The sequence below is a fragment of the Rhinopithecus roxellana genome, chromosome 11 (genome assembly GCF_007565055.1).
Source record: "Rhinopithecus roxellana isolate Shanxi Qingling chromosome 11, ASM756505v1, whole genome shotgun sequence".
Lineage (NCBI taxonomy): Eukaryota > Metazoa > Chordata > Mammalia > Primates > Cercopithecidae > Rhinopithecus > Rhinopithecus roxellana.
The window spans coordinates 109,008,316-109,029,313 of record NC_044559.1 but is presented as its reverse complement, the minus strand read 5'-3'; the positions used below and the strand labels follow the sequence as shown (position 1 = coordinate 109,029,313).

At 36.5% G+C, this 20,998-nt stretch overlaps 1 protein-coding gene across 9 annotated transcripts in view; it reads right to left on the bottom strand.

Moving 5' to 3' along the window:
- Window positions 1–20,998, bottom strand: part of ARHGAP21 (Rho GTPase activating protein 21) — a 139,219-nt gene that overhangs the window by 31,295 nt on the left and 86,926 nt on the right. For 6 of the 9 annotated variants that reach the window (XM_030940868.1, XM_030940867.1, XM_030940864.1 and 3 more), the window contains exons 5-9: window positions 20,512–20,604; window positions 18,901–18,979; window positions 15,483–15,537; window positions 8,456–8,485; window positions 5,199–7,095 (exon numbers count right to left, since the gene is read on the bottom strand). In XM_030940868.1, coding sequence (XP_030796728.1) covers window positions 5,199–7,095; window positions 8,456–8,485; window positions 15,483–15,537; window positions 18,901–18,979; window positions 20,512–20,604 — 2,154 coding nt within the window. The remainder of the gene's footprint in view (window positions 1–5,198; window positions 7,096–8,455; window positions 8,486–15,482; window positions 15,538–18,900; window positions 18,980–20,511; window positions 20,605–20,998) is intronic. The other 3 variants (XM_030940865.1, XM_010356249.2, XM_030940866.1) reach the window with 1 other exon arrangement.

Genomic DNA, 20,998 nt, shown 5'->3' with positions numbered 1-20,998 from the left:
TAAATCAGAGTTAAGCCCAATGAAATAAAGACATCCTAAAAAATCAAACTCCTTAGGCAAATTTAAATTAGCCCCATTAATACCAATTACTGAACATCAGGTAAAAGAGCTGATAAAAATGGCATGCTGGAGCTGGAACTCCATTTACATTACATTTAAAAGGCCTGGAGAAAGAATGTTTAAAAATGATGCTAATATATTCACATGGCCTTCTCATCTTTGATCCAGCAACAGACCTTGAGTAGGCTCACTAAACATTTTTCACTAATTATAAATAAAATTTTTGAAGCAATAAGTCCTGTTTTATATGAACTGGTGAGGGGTGCCCATCACCTAGTTCAAATATTCCCAATTTTTACAATAATTAAGCTCATTATCATAACTGGAATTCAGTTTTCTAATTAAGACCAAGTTTCTTTAATGGTCAGTTCTGTGAACATGGATTTAAATTAACATTTGGCTTTTTGAAAGTCATCTGGAGATTTGGCAATCTTAATAACCAAAAGGTCAATGCTGTATCTCCCTATTAGATAGAAATGATTTTACAATGGTTAGGAAGGGGAGTATTTTGAATAAATTCCCTATTCATGTTTGCCATAGCAAGATGGCAGTCAGTGCTGACGATGAGGGAGTGGAGTTATAAATCCAGGAGGAACTACTGTGAAGTAGGTATTTGAAAGGGAGGTGACAAAATCAGAGCAAAAGCAGGGATGTGTGTGATATCATGGTCAACTCATCTACAAGAAAGCATGCACCAGTCAGCAGAGCAACGGCTCTAAATTTACAAAGGGCAAGTGGAAGGATCACATCTAGATTTGCCACGGTTAACAGGTTACAATTACTTGGCTGAAGTTTTGCAGTCCCATAGACCAAAGATAACTAAACCTTTAAGATCTGGGGGTGAGGGTGTGTGTCCATGGGCCCATGCACAAGCGTGTGTGTATGAAAAATGATCCAGCTTGCCAGCTGACATGCTGCAACAATTTCAACAAATTCAACATTTACTTAGAAATTTATAAATATCAGGTCACCAATTTCACTAATCTATCTTGAAAATTATTCTCAATTCTAGTACACAGAAAAGCAGCAACAGAGTAGAAATGTGGATGACTGAGTAGGGAAGTCAAGAGACCTGTTGTGTTTGACTTTGCAAAAGCCACTTAACTTTTTTGGGTATTACATTTACCACCTATAAAGCAAAGAAGTTGGACTTGGATGGTGAGAAGGGCCAATTCTAGTTCAAATGGCCAACAGTTACAAATCCACTAAACGGCTAGAATTATCTATTTAATTTACGTAAACATATAAAATATTTTTAGGTTTTTATAAACCAGGCATTTGTTAGAGGGCTTCTGAGATTTGGGTCTATTTTCAACATTAAAGGAACTAGGTGAAAAGGCTCCAAAGTCTATTTTAGTGAAACAATTTTACAGTTTGTAAGAGCTAGGTTTTGGGAGGGCACAGTGGCTCATGCCTGTAATCCCAGCACTTTGGGAGGCTGAGGCAGGCAGATCACCTGAGATCAGGAGTTCGACACCAGCTTGGTCAACACGGTGAAACCCCGTTTCCACTAAAAATACAAAAATTAGCCGGGTGTGGTGGCACACGCCTGTAATCCCAGCTACTTGGGAGACTGAGGTGGGGGGAATCGCTTGAACGTGGAAGGCAGAGGTTGCAGTGAGCCAAGATCATGCCACTGCACTCCAGGCTGGGTGACAGAGTGAGACTCCATCTCAAAAAAAAAAAAAGAGCTAGGTTTAAAAAAAACGTATCTCCCTAAATAAATAAGCATAGCAATCTATAAAGTGTGCTACAAAGAAATTTAAAGTGTTTCAGAATAAAAGCTAATGTGGCCGGGTGTGGTGGCTCATGCCTGTAATCCCAGCACTTTGGGAGGCTGAGGCGGGCGGACCACCTGAGGTCAGGAGTTTGAGACCAACCTGGCTAACATGGTGAAACCCCATTTCTACTAAAAATAAACAAAATTAGCTGGGCATAGCGGCGCATGCCTGTAATCCCAGCTACTTGGGAGGCTGAGGCAGGAGAATCACTTGAACCTGGGAGGTGGAGGTTGCAGTGAGCCGAGAGCGTGTCATTGTACTCCAGTTCAGGCAATGAAAGTGAAATTCCATCTCAAAAACAAACAAACAAAAAACTAATGGTACTACCAAAGAAAAGATAAAAGCATATAAAATTATTTACTGGTGGAACATTTTTGTTAACCAACTTAACACTTCTAAATCATCTTGATATGGCAGTGCCAATAAGGCTGTGACCATCAAATTCAATTTAACCTAGGCTAACCCTCACTGAGCACACACACAGCCAATGTTGGGGTAAGATGGAGGAGTCTTAGAGATACGACAAAAGCATGGAGAAAGAAAGTTAAGATGAAACCCTGGGTGTGGGTAACAGTCACAGTATTTTTGTATTACTAGTAATGAGGAGTATAAATTAGAGAAGTGTAGGAAGTCAGGATTTTAGAACACATTGCAATATCTGCTACTCACCATGAGATTACTCATGAACAGCTCACATTATTGCGGTTTGTGTTTACTTATAAAAGAAGTTGAAATTTATTTTCAGGACTTACTATGTAGCTGTATAAAGTAGGGGGGTGGGAACAGTAAACAAAATACTGTTAATGAGTAATATTCCAAATTTAAAAACAAAATGTATTCATTTTGTTTTGTAGGCCTGTATGCCTCCTAGAACCTTAGTATATAGGAGGGGTCCCCAACTCCTGCACTGCAGACTGGTACTGGTCCATGGCCCATTAGTAACAGAGCTGTACAGCAGGAGGTGAGCAGTTGCGGGAGGGAGACAAAAGTCAAATAAGATAGGAACTAGAGAGTACTTTTATTCTTAGTAAATAAAATTATTTATTTTCATCAATCTATATGTATACAGAATTATACAGATCTTTATTTTCCATTTTAGCCAAAGTCCCCTCTTTAATAACATAATTAACTCTTTGTTTTATTTCTATACTTCATAACTAGGAAGAAATATTAACAGATATATCCAGCACTTTGTTACTACTCCAATGTAATCTAATTATACTGTTGTTATTACGTAGGAAGAAAATATGATGCCAGTGTTCTGATAAGATCGCACAGGCCAGTGAAACACAGCTACAGGTTGTAGGATTTTTTACATTTTAAAACCTCATAAAACAATCATTCGCCATCAGTTGCTTTCTATAAAATATCTATTCTAGATGATGTATAAGATTCCATCTATGACAGGAGTCTACTATTTGCTGAGTTTGGCCTTAGGGGTATACATATGAATATGGGTACAATTTAGGTTGAGATTCCCTACAACATTGACAACTTGAATATATCCTATTTATTAAAAAAACATAAGCTGTGTGGAACTTCTTTAAAAAGCTTTTAGTGTCACCTATCCAATTAAGTGTTTTCTTAAGAAATATTTTTAAAGCTATCAATAGCTTTACAATTGATAGCTTTAAAAATGTTTCCATAGAAAAGAAACAACAGTCCTCAACAGCTTTAAAAATGTTCCCATAGAAAAGAAAAACTCAACTGGTACTCAAAGAGAAGCATATTATACTGTAAAATGATAGAGAACTCTTTTCATAAACCCACTGGGCACCAGGGGAATAGAAGTATGGGCCTTGGCTGGTGGCAAAAAGAGAAGGAAAAAAGCCCCTGCATCGTACGCCTCCAGGGGGCACTCTTCACAGGCGTTCTATATAAATGGCACCCTCCCTGGAGCTGTGCTCTGGGATGAGGCTGAATGAGGCAAACCTAGACACCCTGTCTCTATTACTTACTGTGTGATTTTAAAGAAGTTATTTAGCCTCTCTATTCCTTAAATTTCTCACTTATAAAATGAAGATAATATTAAGGACGTAAGTCATCACCCGTTAGCAGATGTTTTAGAGCTGCACAGTCATTATAACTGTCTTGTTATTTTGCTATACATTTAACCAGCATTTCAAAATTCTTTCAGCCATTATCTCAACAAATACTTACTGAGTGCATTCTTTATGCCACACAGTGTTCTAGGCATGAGGGACACAAAAGTGAACCAAAGATTTAAAATTTCTGCTCTCATGTGGTTTATGTTTTAGTTCTACTGAGAAACATGTAACAAAAAACAAAAACAAAACATGTCAAGTGGAAACAGTAATACAAAGATAAATAAAAAAGCTTGAGAAGAGAATGTCAGTTTCTGTGTCTGTGCGTGGGATACCTGTTTTAGATAGGTGAGTCACAAAGGATGCTTGGATAAGATCTTTGAGCAGAGACCCAAATGTTATGAGGAAGTCAGAGGCTTGTGACTATCTGTGGAACGTGTTCCAGGGTTGGAAACCAGCTGTACCTGTCCCTGTAGCAAGGCACGCCTGACAGCAAGGAGGCTGGCGAGGCTGTAGATGGGATGCACATGGAAGACTGTGATAAGAGACCACGAGGCAGGACCTCTCTGACCCCATGAGAGAGGGAGCTGTGAGGCACACCATGGAGGGCCTTTCAGACCACAGGATTTTGCATGCTATTTTGGGTGAGATGGATGGGAAGAAAACAGAGGGTTCTGCACAGAGGAGTGGTGTGATCTAATTGACATTTATAAAAACATCACACTGGCTGCTGTATGGAGAACAGATCTGGGGTGGGAGGGAGGAGACAGAAGACTCAACAGGACGGGTGCCAGCAACTGTGGCACACACTTATAATTTAAGTAACTTCTCCAAATCTATTCCAGGATTTATAGTATGGCAAACTAACTTGACAATGAAGAGGTCTTTTCTCTCAGTACACGTTAAATTTACAAAGAAATATGGTTTAGAAAGTAAAAGCACCGTTTAAATGAAAGGTTGGTAACTAATTATCAAAATTGTTCCACTTGGTTTTTGATTCACATGAATCAACAATTAGGTACAATTTGCTTTGCTGACTTCCTTAATCTCAGGAATTTGTTTCATCAAAATAAAAACTTGAAATGCATACTAGGCACATGAAATTTTTTTTTTAAAAAAAGGAAAATTGGTACTAGAAATAACCTTTAAAGAGGATAAAAGCTCTAGTTGAAGCACAGCTTATGAGATTCCCTACCAACATTTTAAAATCACACTGTTAAGATTTCTGTGCCTATTGAACTAGAAATAACACTTTTCTGGAAAGATTTCTTCTACATTTGGCTTATTAGCCAATGACTCTAAATAAGCTCACCTATAAATGGGATGGAAGCCAAGGAATCGCCAGGTGGACTGGTACTTGAGGCTTTTCTTTCCTCCATTCTTTTTATGTGGACCTCTCGACGTGCATCATTGGGCAGCCAGCAGGTAGTGTCTGACCCAGTCTCCTGGTCATTTACTGCCAAGATGTAAGACTGATGCCTTAAAGGCTGTGGTGTCTGGCGTCCAGATGGAGGTTTTTCCCTTAGGATGACAGCTTCTTTATTATCTAAAGTATCTGATTGCTCAATTTCAGCCTCTTGTAAACTTAAATCTTGATTCCTTTGACTGACGGGTAGTTCTAAATCTGAAGTACAGGCGTTTTCACTCGACTGAGGGGCAGGCTTAGCAGAGGCTCCAGATAAAGAGGGGGATTTCCCAGTCTCCACTTGCTGATCAGGGGTGCTGTCAGTCCTTACCCATGTCTGCTGATTCAACAGACTATTCTGATGCAAGTGATTTACTGGTCTTTGGTCTTTGATAGAAACAAATGATTTCTGGCTAAATGATGGTTTTGTGACATGCGTCGAAGGAGCTTTCAGAGAATTACTTCGGACTTTCACAAGAGGTGACCTGTCTGGTGAAATACCCCGAGGCAGTGACATTCCACAAGTAGTCTGAAAATTTCTGTTTGACTGCAGTGCTTTTAGATCTGGTGGAATTTTTTTAAACTGTGACACAGATCCCACTCCTCTACCACTCAATCGCCTGTTATCAGAATTAACAATGCTTGGAGCCACAGTAAAATTGGAACCTCGAAAAGATTTATGAATTTCTTGCTGCCTAGGTCTTTCATAAATACCTCGTCTATCATCCTGTTCAGTAAACCCACTCCACTTGTAAGTCTGTTTTTTCTCTCCATTGGAATCAGGTATTGGAGTTCCAGAACTGACATTTTCTAAGGTTTCATCCTGTCCCTCAATATAATCCCATGAACGAGTTCTATGATTACTAAAACTAACAGATGGAGACGTCAGTGCTCCTTGAGATGCACTTCTTGGACAATACTTCATTAGCACAGAATCTTCCAGTCTTTCTTGGGACACACTGCGTTGCCGTATCTGGACAGACTGGGGCACTCGATCATGAGAGGTGCTTCGACGTCGTCCCTGCAAAGTAGTGCGGTTGGGGACGACCTGGTTATAATCCGTCGTGCTTTGAGATGCTGCTCTTAAACTATCTAATCTTTCTTGTATTGTCCGACAACCTATGTGCAATCGTCTGTTATCAATATACTCTTTGTAAGTTTTATAGTTTTTCCAGTCTATGTGCTGATGGGAATTTGGTGAATAGTGATTAACAGATACAGAGGGAGCCTCCACAGCTTGAGATCTGCTGCTTGAGATTCCTTCAGAATGTCCACTGTAATTTCCAGATTTAAGTAAAATTCCAGAAGGTTCCAATGATCTGGAGCCTGCAGTCTGATGAATTAGATGAGTGGTGGGAATTGATAATGGTGGTGATGTGGTTCTTGACACTGTTTTTAAAGAGGTCTGCTCATTCACACCATACCTCACTTCTTCAGTTCTATGTGAAGGACCTGCATGGTTGTTTCTATTGGATAACAAATCTACAACCTTCTCAGAAGGCACAATGACAGTCCTTACACTTTCATTGCAAACACACACTGCTGTGTTTGATTTTGCAACATCTGTTGGTGATGGAGGCACTTGTATTTCCATTCTATAGGCCCTGCCAGGTTGTGTCAGTACTGGTGTACTGGTTTGCTGTTTGCTCAATGATGAGTTAGGAGGAGATATTTCAACTGGCTGTGCCATGGCTGACGGGGCAGATGGCAGCCAGGGATAGCAGATTGGTGGAGGTTCAGGTATATTGCGGGCATTGCCACTATAAGCTTCGTTGCCTTTCAGGTAGGCATCTTGAGAATATGCCTGTATAGAAATGAGAGAAAGGTGTCAATGGAAATTCACAAAAAGAGTAATAATTTCGATTTTTATAGTTCACCATTTTATCTGACTATGCCCTACCTCGTTCCTGAGTGACGTTCACTATAGCATGCATGCAAACACAACATAAGGGTACTCTACAAATCTAGAAAGAGCTAGTCTCTCAGAAATCAAATACATTGTAGAATCTGCAACACATACAAATTACAATCACCTCTTTGCTCAAAACATGTGAAACTCATAAATTTCTACCCAACCAATTAGATGTACCCATATTGCTTCTAAAATTCTCCCCATTCAAGCCTTCTGATTTTTCAGCAGTCGACAGGTTAAATGGCTGCCAAATAAATCCCAGCAAAGGAAGATTCATGTATTTTGCAAGAGAAAAGGTGAAAATACTAAAAATCTTAAATGCATTTTAAGTACTACTACTATCATAAATTAAATCTAATTTATTTGAAGCATCTTGTCAATTAACCATTTCAGAGTCCCTGAGAACAATCCATTTTGATAAACAGCCCATCAGCAGCCATGCTAAGTATTTTAATATTTAAAGTAAGAGAATATGCAAGTTTAAGAAATAAAGCACACACGATAAAGGCACAAAAATATGAAAAAAGGTAACTCATCGTTCTGTATATAATTTATACTTTTATTTTAAGCTAATGCAAAAGTATATCGTACAAATTTATTTGGTCTCTTTTACTTATTATGAGGAGACATTTCTCTATTACTAACAGGCAGGCATGCAGGTCAAATTGTTTTTTATCAACTATTTGTAAAATTATTCAGCAATTTTTTAAAGCCTTAAGAATAACAGAAATTAACTATAGAGACTTTACAAAACAGGGCTCATCAGTGCAACACAGGGGCTATGTTCAGCATCTGAGACAGGTGTGGTAACACATCTTCCCCTAATCAAAACAAGCTTAACTCAAGACTATCAGCATATCCTGTCTTTGCATTCGACAGCTTGCAAAGCTCAAGTGCAGCCACAAACATAACAGCAAAGTAGTAGGGACAGGAAGAGGATGAGATACTTAAAAAAAAAAAAGAAATATATATATATATATATATATATATTTCACACACACATACGCTGATGCAGGTAAATATTACGCTGTAGCATCAGTTATGTGCAGGATACAAATAAAAAACCAAACATAAAAATAAAAAATAAGGATGGAAAACCATCTATCACAAACACATTCTGCAAATTAGTAAGATTAACATGATAGAGGGACTTCTCTAAGCAAACTGAACAGTTTTTAATAGATTGACTTATTACAAATCTCTACAAAACATGACTTAAAAAGCAAAGAAATGGCTACTGTGCATTTCTTACCAGTGCTGTGACATCCTTTGTAAATTGTAGCTAGCAGAAAATAGGAAAACATAGTAGAAGCTGCTTACTGATATAAAGACAAAATCATGTTGTCATATTGATGCTGGAAACGGCAAGCTAAAAATACATCTATACTTGTTTCTCTGGAAGGTACCAAGAGAGGTAAAGGGCAGTGAAGCATAAAGAATAACTCCAGTATTCTTCTGAACATCTTTTTCTCAAGCTTTTATCTGATTCTTGTTTGATGTGTCTACCATTCTTGAAAGCAAAATACATCTGGTGACATGCATTCCTAACAAATATTTTCTTCAATATGCACTGCTGTCTGATAACATGCTACAAAGCTTCCCTCCACGAGAGCAACAGTGATGTCTCTCATTTCCCCCGAGCTTCTTCCATCTCTGCTTCCAGATGACGAAACGAATGCTCTATTATGCATTTAAAATAGTACAACCTCCTCCTTCCCCAGTAAATCAGAGCATAACCACAAGCTGTCAGCAGACTGCAGCTGCCTTTACACTAAGATTCAGGGGGAAAATGACTTTTATTAAGTAAGTTTCACTCAAAAATTAAGATCTTTCAACACTGTGCCTTTTGTACTATTGTATTAGTTTGCAAAAATAACTACTGGATACACATAAAAATATTACTTCCAGAATAATTCTTGTTAACCTATAATAAATATTATAGAACACAGACTAGAATGCAGTGAGAAATTAAAACTAGGCATATAAAAGAAAACATGTCTACATAATATTTTTATGGCATGAATACAGTTAATCCAAACATGCAGTTTGGGTATGTGCGTTGACACACCAAGTCTATCTTTTCCATGCTGATTAGAATCTATACCAATACTTTTCTGCAATAGGAAAATTGTGTTTGGATGAGAGAATACTGTGCTATCCGGTACAGCATTTCCCACAGTGTCCTTGTGTAATTTTATTATATGCCACCTGAAAAGGAGGATGGGGGAGAGGAGGTCCCCACGGTCAATGATGTAGAGTCACTTGGCAAGCTTTTTGATTTCTCAAAACCACTACGACATTAACGTACATTGTGAAAATCGAAGAGAAAATACAAACTTATTCACTATGGAGGCCATTTTTTTCCCAGAGGTTTTAACAAAACTAGAGTATCTACTTGTGTAATGCTATTCTAGAACTAGTATTTTAAAAATAACTCCTTTAATCGAATTTGGGAAGAAATATTGGTTAGTAATAGAAGTATACGGCTGGAACTATTAAAACTTGGGAATATTTTACATACGTCAGACATCTCTAACATTTCTGTATGGCAATTCTAAATGCTAAATAGTGTGCAATACAGTCACAGGTCCCCGCTTCTGAGTTATCGCAAGGGGTCCTGAAATCCATACACATGCATGCATTAACCGTGAACATCTCACACATGCAGTACTATTATCTAATGTAAGCAATATGGTTGAGATAATAAAATATGGATTCATTCAAGAACATTTTTCACAAAATGTACATTGTGAAACTTCAAAGTACAAACTTATTCACTAGGGAACCTATTTTTTTTCCCCAGAGGAAAAATAATTAGAATATCTGCCTGAGAAATGCTGTTCTAAAACTTTTTTTTTTTTTTGAGACTGAGTTTCACTCTGCTGTCCAGGCTGGAGTGCAGTGGCACAATCTTGGCTCACTGCAACCTGTGCCTCCCGGGTTCAAGCGATTCTCCTGCCTCAGCCTCCCAAGTAGCTGGGATTACAGGCATAAGCCACTATGCCCAGCTAATTTTTGCATTTTTAGTGGAGGTGGGGTTTCACCAGGTTGGCCAGGTTGGTCTCAAACTCCTGATCTCAAGTGATCCACCTGCCTCGGACTCCCAAAGTGCCAGGATTACAGGTGTGAGCCACCATGCCCGGGTAGAACTAATGTTTTAAAGATATGTCCTTTATTTAAATTTGAGGAGGAATATTATTTTTTAAACCAATGTCATAAGAATTACATATTCAGTATTAACAATTTTGAATTTTAGTTAGGTTTTAAGTTAGGATACTTTACAACATATGTAGGTGTTTTGATAGAAATAGGCATTTAATTTTTTCCCAACTGACCAGCTCTTGCGAATTCAACAGAATATGACAAAACATTTTTAGCCATTTTTTCTATTCAGCTTTTTTGTATATCACTTCACATTCCTTCTTGAGCTTTCTTTACAGAATAGTGGCAGCCCTGTTTTGCCTACTAGATACAAAAAGCTCTAAAAAGGGGGGGGAGGAGGAAGAGGAAGGAAATAAGAAAGATGACCCAAAGAATTCTTCCTTTGGAATTAGAACTCTAAAGGGTATGTTAAATACAACTTAATACTAACAGCCTGGATCTTGATTATAGGTACAATGCCTAATAGTAACTAAATAATCCTAAAATAATCTTCTAGTTCATTTTTTATACAGTCACATCAAAATCACCATGACCATACCTATGATACTGTGTATTAAATGGTAAACAAAACAGAGCAAAAAAAAAAAAAAAAAAAAAACCCTGAAGAATAAAAATGGTGGTGAGATTAAAATTCCTGCCTTTCAGTTCATCTTTAACAGGTTATTAATTTAATGCCATTACCTATGATAAAAGCAAGAATAACTTCATGTTTGTTGGTAGATGCCAACCATGCCAGCGTAGGGAATGGGAGAAGGGGATGGTGTAGATGGAGAAGGACTTCTTTTTATTATACCTTTCTGCGTTATTTCAAATATCTTCAACCAGCACATGCTATTCTTGTAATTATTTAAAAATAGATTTTAAAAAATTACAAAGTAAACTGCTGCTAACTTGCAAAATATGAAAGAACCCTCCAGAATCATACTCTTGCTTCCCTTACTACTAGGCCGGACCACCTAGATGTACACTTGACAAATGGCTACTTAATATTAAATAGGATATTATACTGATTATAAAACACATGAAATGCTTATTTTAAAAGTAATTCTAATAAACCTCAAGAAATACTTAGTTTAAATTACATTTTTCAACTTATACCACATATCCACAGAGCAGCAAAAAAGAAAACTGGACTCAGAGCCCCAAGGTTCACATTAGAATAACAGTTCCAATACCAACTGGCAGGGTGATTTATGGTAAAGCCACCTAAACAATTCATCTCTACTCAACAGCAGTATAGGACTGTGGTTTAGAGTACAGGCTTTCATCTCAGACCTGCCCAAGTTCAAATCCTTATACCATTTGCTTTCTTCCTTATTATACCAGACATGCTGTTTAACTTTGCTGTGTTTAACATAGAACAGCATAAAGCAGGTTTAAAATGTCCTGGCCAAATATTAGACATACCCAAGAATCTCCAGAGTTACAAAAACCTATTAACTTAAAATTTAATTTTTGAGTCAATGGAGTCAAATGCTTAACAAAATGTCTTGGGTGATGAACCAAGAGGAATGCCCTGATCTAGTTCTCCTATCACTATTTCACTCAGGGAAGTATTCTCTTTGGTCAGTGCTGTGGTCTGAATGTTTGTGTGTTCCCCTCCCCCAATTCGTATGTTGACACCTAATCACCAATGTGAATGAGTTAGGAGATGGGGCCTCTGGGAGATGATTAGGTCATGAGGGTAGACCTCATGTATGAAATTAGTCACCTCATAAAAGAGACCACAGAGAGCTGTGTCAGCCCTTCCACCAAGTGAAGACACAGTGAAAAGGTACTATCTATGAGAAAATGGGCCCTCATCAGACACCAAGTCTACCTGAGCCTTGACCTTGGACTTCCCAGCCTTCAGAATGTGAGAAATAAGTTTCTTTGTTTATAGTCCATCCAGTCTAAGGTATTTTGTTATAGCAGCAGCCCAAATAGACTGAGAGTCAGGATCACTGTTTAGGCGACTGGATTGGTGTGGCTATTTCATTCATGTATAGATAACATTTAATGGGGAAACAAAACCATTTTGGTTTTTGAAAATAAAATAAAAAACCTTTTTATTTTGCAATAAATACGAACCTGCCTAAGATACCGGAGTCTAATATATTACAACAAAATACTGTCAAAATGATTAAAATGAATGTAATACTATTCATATTGTTAAGCTAGAAAATATATGCTGGTTTAGAATATGAGGTTGCCAAGCACAGGATTACTATTACTAGCAGTAGTTTAAAAATGGAAATGAATTATTCTTAATTTTACTTCATGGTTTTCAACATTCTGTCATTGTCATCCATGAATTACGAAACCTATAATCATATACCTGTCCTTACATGAGTCAAGTTTTAAGCCAAATTAAATTTTCTAGGCCACCTCTCACAGGCAAGCAGAACGCTTCTAAAATAATTTGGTCTGTGTATCACTTCAGGAAAAGAAAAAAAACCTCCATGCACTACCCAATCCTGTTGCCCAGGCAAACACATACAACCTACAAGTGTTTCCATGGGCAAATGATTTTTACGGTGGCTGTAAAAATGTTCACATTACCCATTGCTTTTCTTTACGATAAATTTTCAACCTCATGGGAACAAATACATCTTTAAAAGCATATATTTTGAATAACAAATTTAAGATCTGCATAAGTACTTCTGAAGACCGCTTAAAGAACATTTTAACTCTGGAATATATGTCAGAGACAGAGAATTATACACTCCTTTGATTTCTTAATGAATTACACTACATTCAAATGTCAATGAATTAAGGATAGGTTTAAAAGTAGGGTTTGCTTTTATGATTAAAGGCGTGTGCTTTTATTTCTTAATGATTAAAGTAATTCAAATACCATGTTTTAAAATACATTTTATGTTACAGTATACCAGAACTCTTTACTGCTGAGCCTTGAAGATCTGTATGCTCATGTTATTTACTAAACTGGTTTTTCTCTGTTTCTGGGATACTTTATATTTTACTTTTACTTTAGATTTACTTAAATAAAATATAACAAGACAGATTATTCTAGAACATGAATAAGTAACAGAAAAAACCTAATTTTTCTTTAAGTAACCTATTTTTCGATTAATCATATCATTACAAAATTATTCCTTCCATTGCATGAAGTGGTTTGCTGCTCTTCATCAATCACACTGCAGGATATCATGGCGATTCTGCATTTAACTGCTTCCTTGCCAGCCATTCTGTGAAACGAGCACTGTTCCAAGAGCCATCCAACCAGTGCCTTCACCTTGGCAAGGAAAGGGTCTACTGAAGATCAGAAAACAGTTCAGTTTGGGAAGCTGATTCTGTCTTCAAGCCTTCAGATTGCAAGGAGGAAGCCAGGTAAATCCTTCGCTACCATTATACATCATCTTCTTTATAAGAAGAGCACTAGAGAAGAATTCCCTGTTTATTTCTAGTCTAGCGATTTTCACAGCCATTGGTGTCTGTGGTTATGTCTGCTACATGATCACTATGCTGAATTGTCAGGGTAGGAACTCTACAACCACTTTTGCATGCCCAGGAAAATTATTGCAGCTAACTGTACCTGCCTTCCTGAGCCTCCCAACTCCAACTGAACTGTGTACTTCAGAAGAGTAATTGTTTTCAGTACTAAGCCATTCCTAAATAAAATCTACATGCCTTGAAAACATAGGGTTAATCCCCATGAGTTTTACTTCATTATAGTTTACATGTCAGTGAATGACTCTTTAGGATCAGCTTTAGTGATTTTTTTTTTGTGAAACATGTTTACAGATTATTTAGGGCCTTTGATGAGCTAAGTTCAAACTACTGCTTTACAAATGAAGAACATTACTATACCATTTCTATTACCATGACAAAGAGTGGATAAGCTCCCTGCTTTTCTTGAATTTAGCTATAGGTAATAAGAAAAAAATCCAATTATTCACCAAAAAGAATTAAAAATAAATACTTCAGTGGCCACTGCCATTTCCTAGATCTAACTGTTAGTTGTCAGTATGTTACCTAAAGAGTTTTTCTATTTTATTCTACTATATAAAATCAATGGAAGGAAAGTATTTTATTGAATGAAATATATGTGTGTATATATATGTTTATATATGTATGTGTGTGTATATATACATATATATAGATAGATTTTTTTTTTTTTTTTTTTTGAGATGAAGTTTCACTCGTTACTCCATGCTGGAGTGCAGTGGCACGATTTCGGCTCACTGCAACCTCTGCCTTCCGGTTTCAAGCAATTCTCCTGCCTCAGCCTCCCAAGTAGCTGGGATTACAGGTGCCCACCACAAAGCCCAGCTAATTTTTGTATTTTTAGTAGAGATGGGGTTGCACCATGTTGGCCAGGCTAACCTTGAACTCCTGACCTCATGATCCGCCCACTTCGGCCTCCCAAAGTGCTGGGATTACAAGCGTGAGCCACCGTGCCCAGTCGAAATTTATATTTTTATCATCTTCTTACTTTCAGTAATATTTAAGCTTAATAAAGAAGTATTCCATTTAATTCATTTCTTTATAAACATCAGAAAACTATTTTAGACTAAATACTAAAGTTTTCAAGTTTCATTTCAAGACTGTAACATATTTTCCCCTTAAGGTGCAGACTCTGTCCATTGTGAACATTTTAGGAATGAATTGATACTACTTACAATACTGCTTGGTGAATTTACAAACAGTAATATCTACTGGAAAATCAGAAAATGGCAATCACAAAATTTGTCCTCATATAAAAAAAGAAGATTCTAATTTTTTTTTCTCTTTACTTAGTGAGAAGGGGAAAAAAAAAAGATTCTAATTCCTGGGGATATGCACTTGCACTCTGAACTCTTCCTTTGGTACAAGGATGAACTAGAAGGCAACACTAGGACAAACGCTTTAGGAATCTCGTTCTAAATGACGGCAGTAAGAGTTCACTGTAGAATCAACATAACATTTCCATGTCACTTAATTGCAAAAACTTGACAATGGTATTTTTGGTCTGATTTTTGTAAAATGCAGAGAATTCCAGATTCTGTAAAAGGAACTAGAGGGTTTTTAAATTCTAGAACTTTTTTTAAATTCAATCTTTAATACTTCCATCCCAAAAATATTTTCCTAACATTCATGACTGTAAAACAACTCATATATGAATAAATAAAACTTACCACTTGGAGAATGTCTTCATCTTTTGGCATAACACTAAGTTCCAATGTTGTATCACTGAAATTGAATATATATACTATTTTAGGAGAGGTAGAAGTGTATCAAAAGACTTAAGAGAAAAACAGTTAACTCAGAAGTATTTTTTAAATTGTTTAAGAGTTTATTTTTCGTATTCTTATATCTTTATTTTTAAAATCAAATCATTAGAATGAAAAGAAGTCACCTTTGTATATATAACTATATACAAAAGAGGGACGGAGCCCTGGCATGTCTGTGCTATTCATCATCAGCAAAGTCTTCTTCATGTTTCTAACTTAGAAATATAAAGTATGTTGCTTACATTAAATAGTCCCAAGACAAAACTCTTAACAATATCAGTATACAATTATTTGTTTTATTCAAGTCACAAAACAAATTATAGATTGTCATATATTCTGTTCATCAAGTTAAAATTCATTAACATCAAAGAACCCTCAAATTTAATATTTTAAGTAATTTCTTTTTTTTTTTTTTTTTTTGAGACTGAGTCTCTCTCTGTCACCCAGGCAGGAGTGCAGTGGTGCAATCTTGGCTCACTGCAACCTCTGCCTCCTGGGTTCAAGCAATTCTCATGCCTCAGCTTCCCGAGTAGCTGGGACTACAGGCACGCGCCACCATACCCAGCTAATTTTTCTATTTTTTAGTAGAGAGGAAGGCTCACAACGTTTGCCAGGCTGATCTCGAATTCCTGACCTCAAGGGACCTGCCCACTTTGGCCTCCCAAAGTGCTGGGATTACAGGCGTGAGCCACTGCGCCCAGCCAACTAATATTAAACATCTTAATTGTGCAATATTCCCTTCTGGCCTCGGAAGTGAAGGAAATCGTTTACCATCACAACGACTGAGATGACTCATTTTTAATAACTATATAACATTTCAACTATTTACTTTCTTGCCTATGATTTACTTTTAGTGCCTTTGCAGGGATAGCTCAAAGTCTAATTTTATTTTGGTTCGGTAAATTTCCTGTTGAAAATGATAGAGAAATTTCCTTAGGTTTCGAAAGTTCAAAGGGGTAAACACAACTGAATCCTGTGATCTGGAGTTACATACAGATATGGCAAAGGCACCGGGCGAAGTGGCTTACACCTGTAATCCCAGGCCGAGGTGGGCGGATCACTTGAGGTCAGGAGTTCAAGACCAGCCTGGCCAACATAGCGAAACCTCGTCTCTACTAAAAATACAAAAATTAGCTGGGCATGGTGGCAGGTGCCTGTAATCCCTGCTACTCAGGAGGCTGAGGCAGGAGAATTGCTTGAACCTGGGGGGTGGACACTGCAGTGAGCTGAGATCGCGTCATTGCATTCCAGCCTGGGCAACAAGAATGAAACTCCCTTTCAAAAAAATAATAAAATAAAATAAAATAAAAAGTTATGGCAAAGGCAGTGCTACTACTTCCACCAAATGCTTCAACAGCTAAACTAACAGTATCAGATAGATTTTCCCCCAATACAGTCAAGAGATTAAGAAACAATCAAAGAACAACAAAAAAACAAAATAACCTATTGGTGTCTCTTCTTGACAGATTTGAATCATTATGTTTCGTTTCATAAATGCTCAGATTATGCTAAACCCATGAGAACCACAGGTTCAAATAAATTTAACTAGTAAAATATGTAGGTACTTTTATTTCAATATTTAGCGTTGGCAGAAACTGATGTTTCGATAAACTCCTGCACAAGGACACATCTGTTTGTTTTTGTTCTGAGACAGGGTCTCACTCTGTCACCCAGGCTAGAATGCAGTGGCTCTATCAAGGCTCACGTGATTGACCTCCTGGACTCAGGTGATCCTCCCACCTCAGCCTCCCAAGTAGCTGGGACAACAGACGCACACCACCACGCCCAGCTAATTTTTTGTATTTTTTATAGAGACAGGGTTTCACCATGTTGCCCAGGCTGGTATCAAATTCCTGAGCTCAAGTGATCAGCCCACCTCAGATTCCCAAAGTTCTGGGATTACAGGCATGAGCCACTGCACCCAGCCTGCAGGGACACATGTTACATTAATACACTGCAGAATCTCTAGGGCTTTGTGCTGCATTACCCATTTGCTACCAACTGCAGATAGAAGAAACACAACTTTTTTAATGGAAATAAAATCATGAAAAAATATTTCTCTAATATTCAAATTGATTTTAGTGGTTGAAGTGTTATTATTCCGAAAAATGAACTGCACCAGGAATAGAAGAATTAATGTAGATTTTGAACAAAACAATGATTAAGTTGGTTTTTAAAGAAGAGATATTAACAAATACACTAAAAATCTTTTAAGTTATGGGCTAACAAAACATACTGTTGTATTTGTGATGATCTAAATTATTTTGAGGAAAAAAATTTTGGCAAAATCTGTTATCTCTTGGAGAGGCTTTGAATTCATTATCAACATTAGAGGCAATAATCAAGAGTTGTTTTCTGTTAAAATCCCATTAAATATTAAAACGTTAAAGAAAATACTTTGAGATCAATTAATCATGACCATGTCATTTAATTGTAAGAAATGGCAATGTATTAGGGCATTGTAAATAATTTAGATTGCAGCATGAGCCACTCTAGATATGGTTAGGAGAGCTTGATAAAAATCTTCAGAAAATGAAGAACTGCACTTCAATTACAGACAGGTGAGTTTGGCCAATAGAAAGCATTAAATAATCCAGAAGTTCCTGTATTTGAATCTGAGAAGAACCTCTTACAACAGAGTGACGACCTGACTGGGCTCAGATCCATGGCCTAACCTTGACAGAAATTCAATATGGTAATAACCTCTTTGGTTTCTAACCTATTTATTTGTAATTTGGAAAAATTTTCTGGTTGTGTGGGTGAAAGACAGTAGGACTAAATGATCTTCAAGGTCTCACAGACAGTCACTCTATAAATACGTATCTAACTTCAGAGCTCAAAATCCTATTATTCTGTAAAATGCAGGCAGACAAATGGATTAAAAGGGAATGTCTTGTTGTCTTGGTTAGAACAAATGAATTAATTTAGGAAGATTATCCAAAAGGATACTTAAAAGTAACATACCCCAGTAAGAGGTTTTAAAATAAATTATGTATGCATTTATTTATATATTATAAACAAATTATACATTTGTCACTTCAAATAAAAGGGGTAAACACAGTAAATCTAAAAATGTGTGCCTCTCAGCCTCTATGGGATTTTAATCATAGATCTGATACATCTGTCAAACCAAAGCCACCAACTAAGCTATCCTCAGATAGCTGGTCCTTGGCAACTCTCAAATGCATTATATCTGAGGGAAAGTTCCACATCTCCTTGTCACCACAGTTCCTTATAAGAATAGAAGATTGTATTAAATCTATGTGCTCTATTGATTTGTAAAACCCACCTTTGGCCAAAATTAACGTTTTAAGAGTCTTACCTGTTTTGAATTAAAGCAATTACTTGGGAATAGGTTTTGCCAATAACACTTTCTCCATTGACTTTTATAATTCGGTCACCTTCAAAGAGAAAGTTAAAAAACACATGAGAAATCCTGCAGAAAGTCACTTTTGAACACTTTTGAAATATTTCTTGAATAATGTCCTTATTTTTAATGTGGTATATATTAAAATAAAAAAACACAGAATTGTGAGAAAATTATTAGCATAATTATATTACAAAATAATTATATGAATATCCTAGCTTATTACTTTTAAAGTATCTTATTACTTTTAAAGTATCTTTTAAATACATTTAATATATCCAGCTTTTTGTGAAACTAGCCATGTTCTAAGTAAGAGTTCCAGTCATTACTGAATTTAGAAATTTCAAAAGGTCTAGTCACCAGGGGACTGGTGCTATACTACTTGTGCTCCTATCAGCTGTTTCCTGAGTTGCAGAACTAATTATCTCTCCACTTACCCTGTCTTTTTTTTTTTTTTTTTTTTTTTTTTTTTTGTTGAGACAGAGTCTCACTCTTGTCGCCCAGGCTGGAGTGCAGTGGTGCAACCTCTGCCTCCCAGGTTCAAGTGATTCTCTTTCTACTCTGAGTAGAAAGGAAAAGACAGAAACAGAGGACAGAAAGAACAGAGCAAAGAAGAAAATAGACAAAAATGCACTTTCTGTGTGCTTATCACAGCATATCTCCACTTCATCTTCCCAATCATGTGGGGCTTAAAATATGACAGATGATACATTCTAAAGAAATCCCATATGCACACTAATATGCATATTATACATATTAATGATATTTAAATCAGGCTTACTTTAAGTGTAATAAAAAAATAACTAAGGTGGGTAATACATTAACAGTACATCCTTACAAATCTTAGCAATGATGTCCACTACTTTCTAATATTTGTAGGTGAAAATATAGCATTTTATTTGACAGGCAGTGAAATACAATTTTTCAATAATTCCCATTTTAAATTGTTTGATATTTAAAAAACAAAAGAAAGCAACTACTTTAGAGTGTGCACTAATATAAATGAAATCTCTACTTAGGTTTTATTAAAATCACAAATCACAAAACATTTTAGAACAAACAGATACTATATCCAGCCAATTAGGCCACATATACTGACACCTTCAGATGAAGCCAGGCTTACATTGCATTGGAGACTTAAGCCACTCTTTGTGCTGCAAATTAATTAACTCAATTCTGGCAGATCAGGCACTTCCAGAATTTAAAAATCCAAGATCATTTCACATATATCAGATAAATACCTTCATCATTTTGCTACTTTGTAATCCTTTGTCAAAATTCAATGCATGAAAAATATGTTCCTTAAAAGAGCTTCTAAGAGTCTATTATCTGTGTGGTAATTAAAAGTGCTCACAGTGTATCAATTTATATTGTTATTTCTGTTCAAACCCATCCATATGGGCATCAAGAAACATAATTAGTTCTCAAAATTAGTAACAACAGATGTGAAGGAAAAGGAAAAAGCATACAGAAAGATACAAAAGGAAAAAATACCGAACCTGAAATATGGAAGAAATAAAGTGAAAAAGAAATTAAAAGGTATTGTTTGAAGAAGAGCATCAGCACCTGTACATAATCCAGCTTCAAAAGCAGGTCCTCCTTGTTTAACTTGTTTAACAAATATGGTATCCATTGGTTCCAAGCGGTTTCTTTGTTTTCCTGTTGCAGAGAAGCCCAAAGCATGATTTTACTTCACAATACTTTACTAAAATACCAAAATATAAAATAGTATTTGAGACAATTAAGCAAATATTTTTTAAAAAGTATTAAATATATATCCTGAATTTGGATGCTAAAATTATAATGCGGGGGTTTTCATTAATTCAAACATTTATTTTGCTTCTTCCATAATATAATGACAGCCACAACACTGTAATGCTTTCCATTTACTTGCTACATTCCGTATGTCAGTTGCCACACTAAATACTGTACATACCTCAGAGCTAATTTCCATAGCAAGTAAGTGCTACTACTACCATTCATAAAAGAGGAAACTGAAGCTTAGAGGGAATAAATAAAGTCTCCAAGGTCACATAGCTAACAAGTGCCAAAG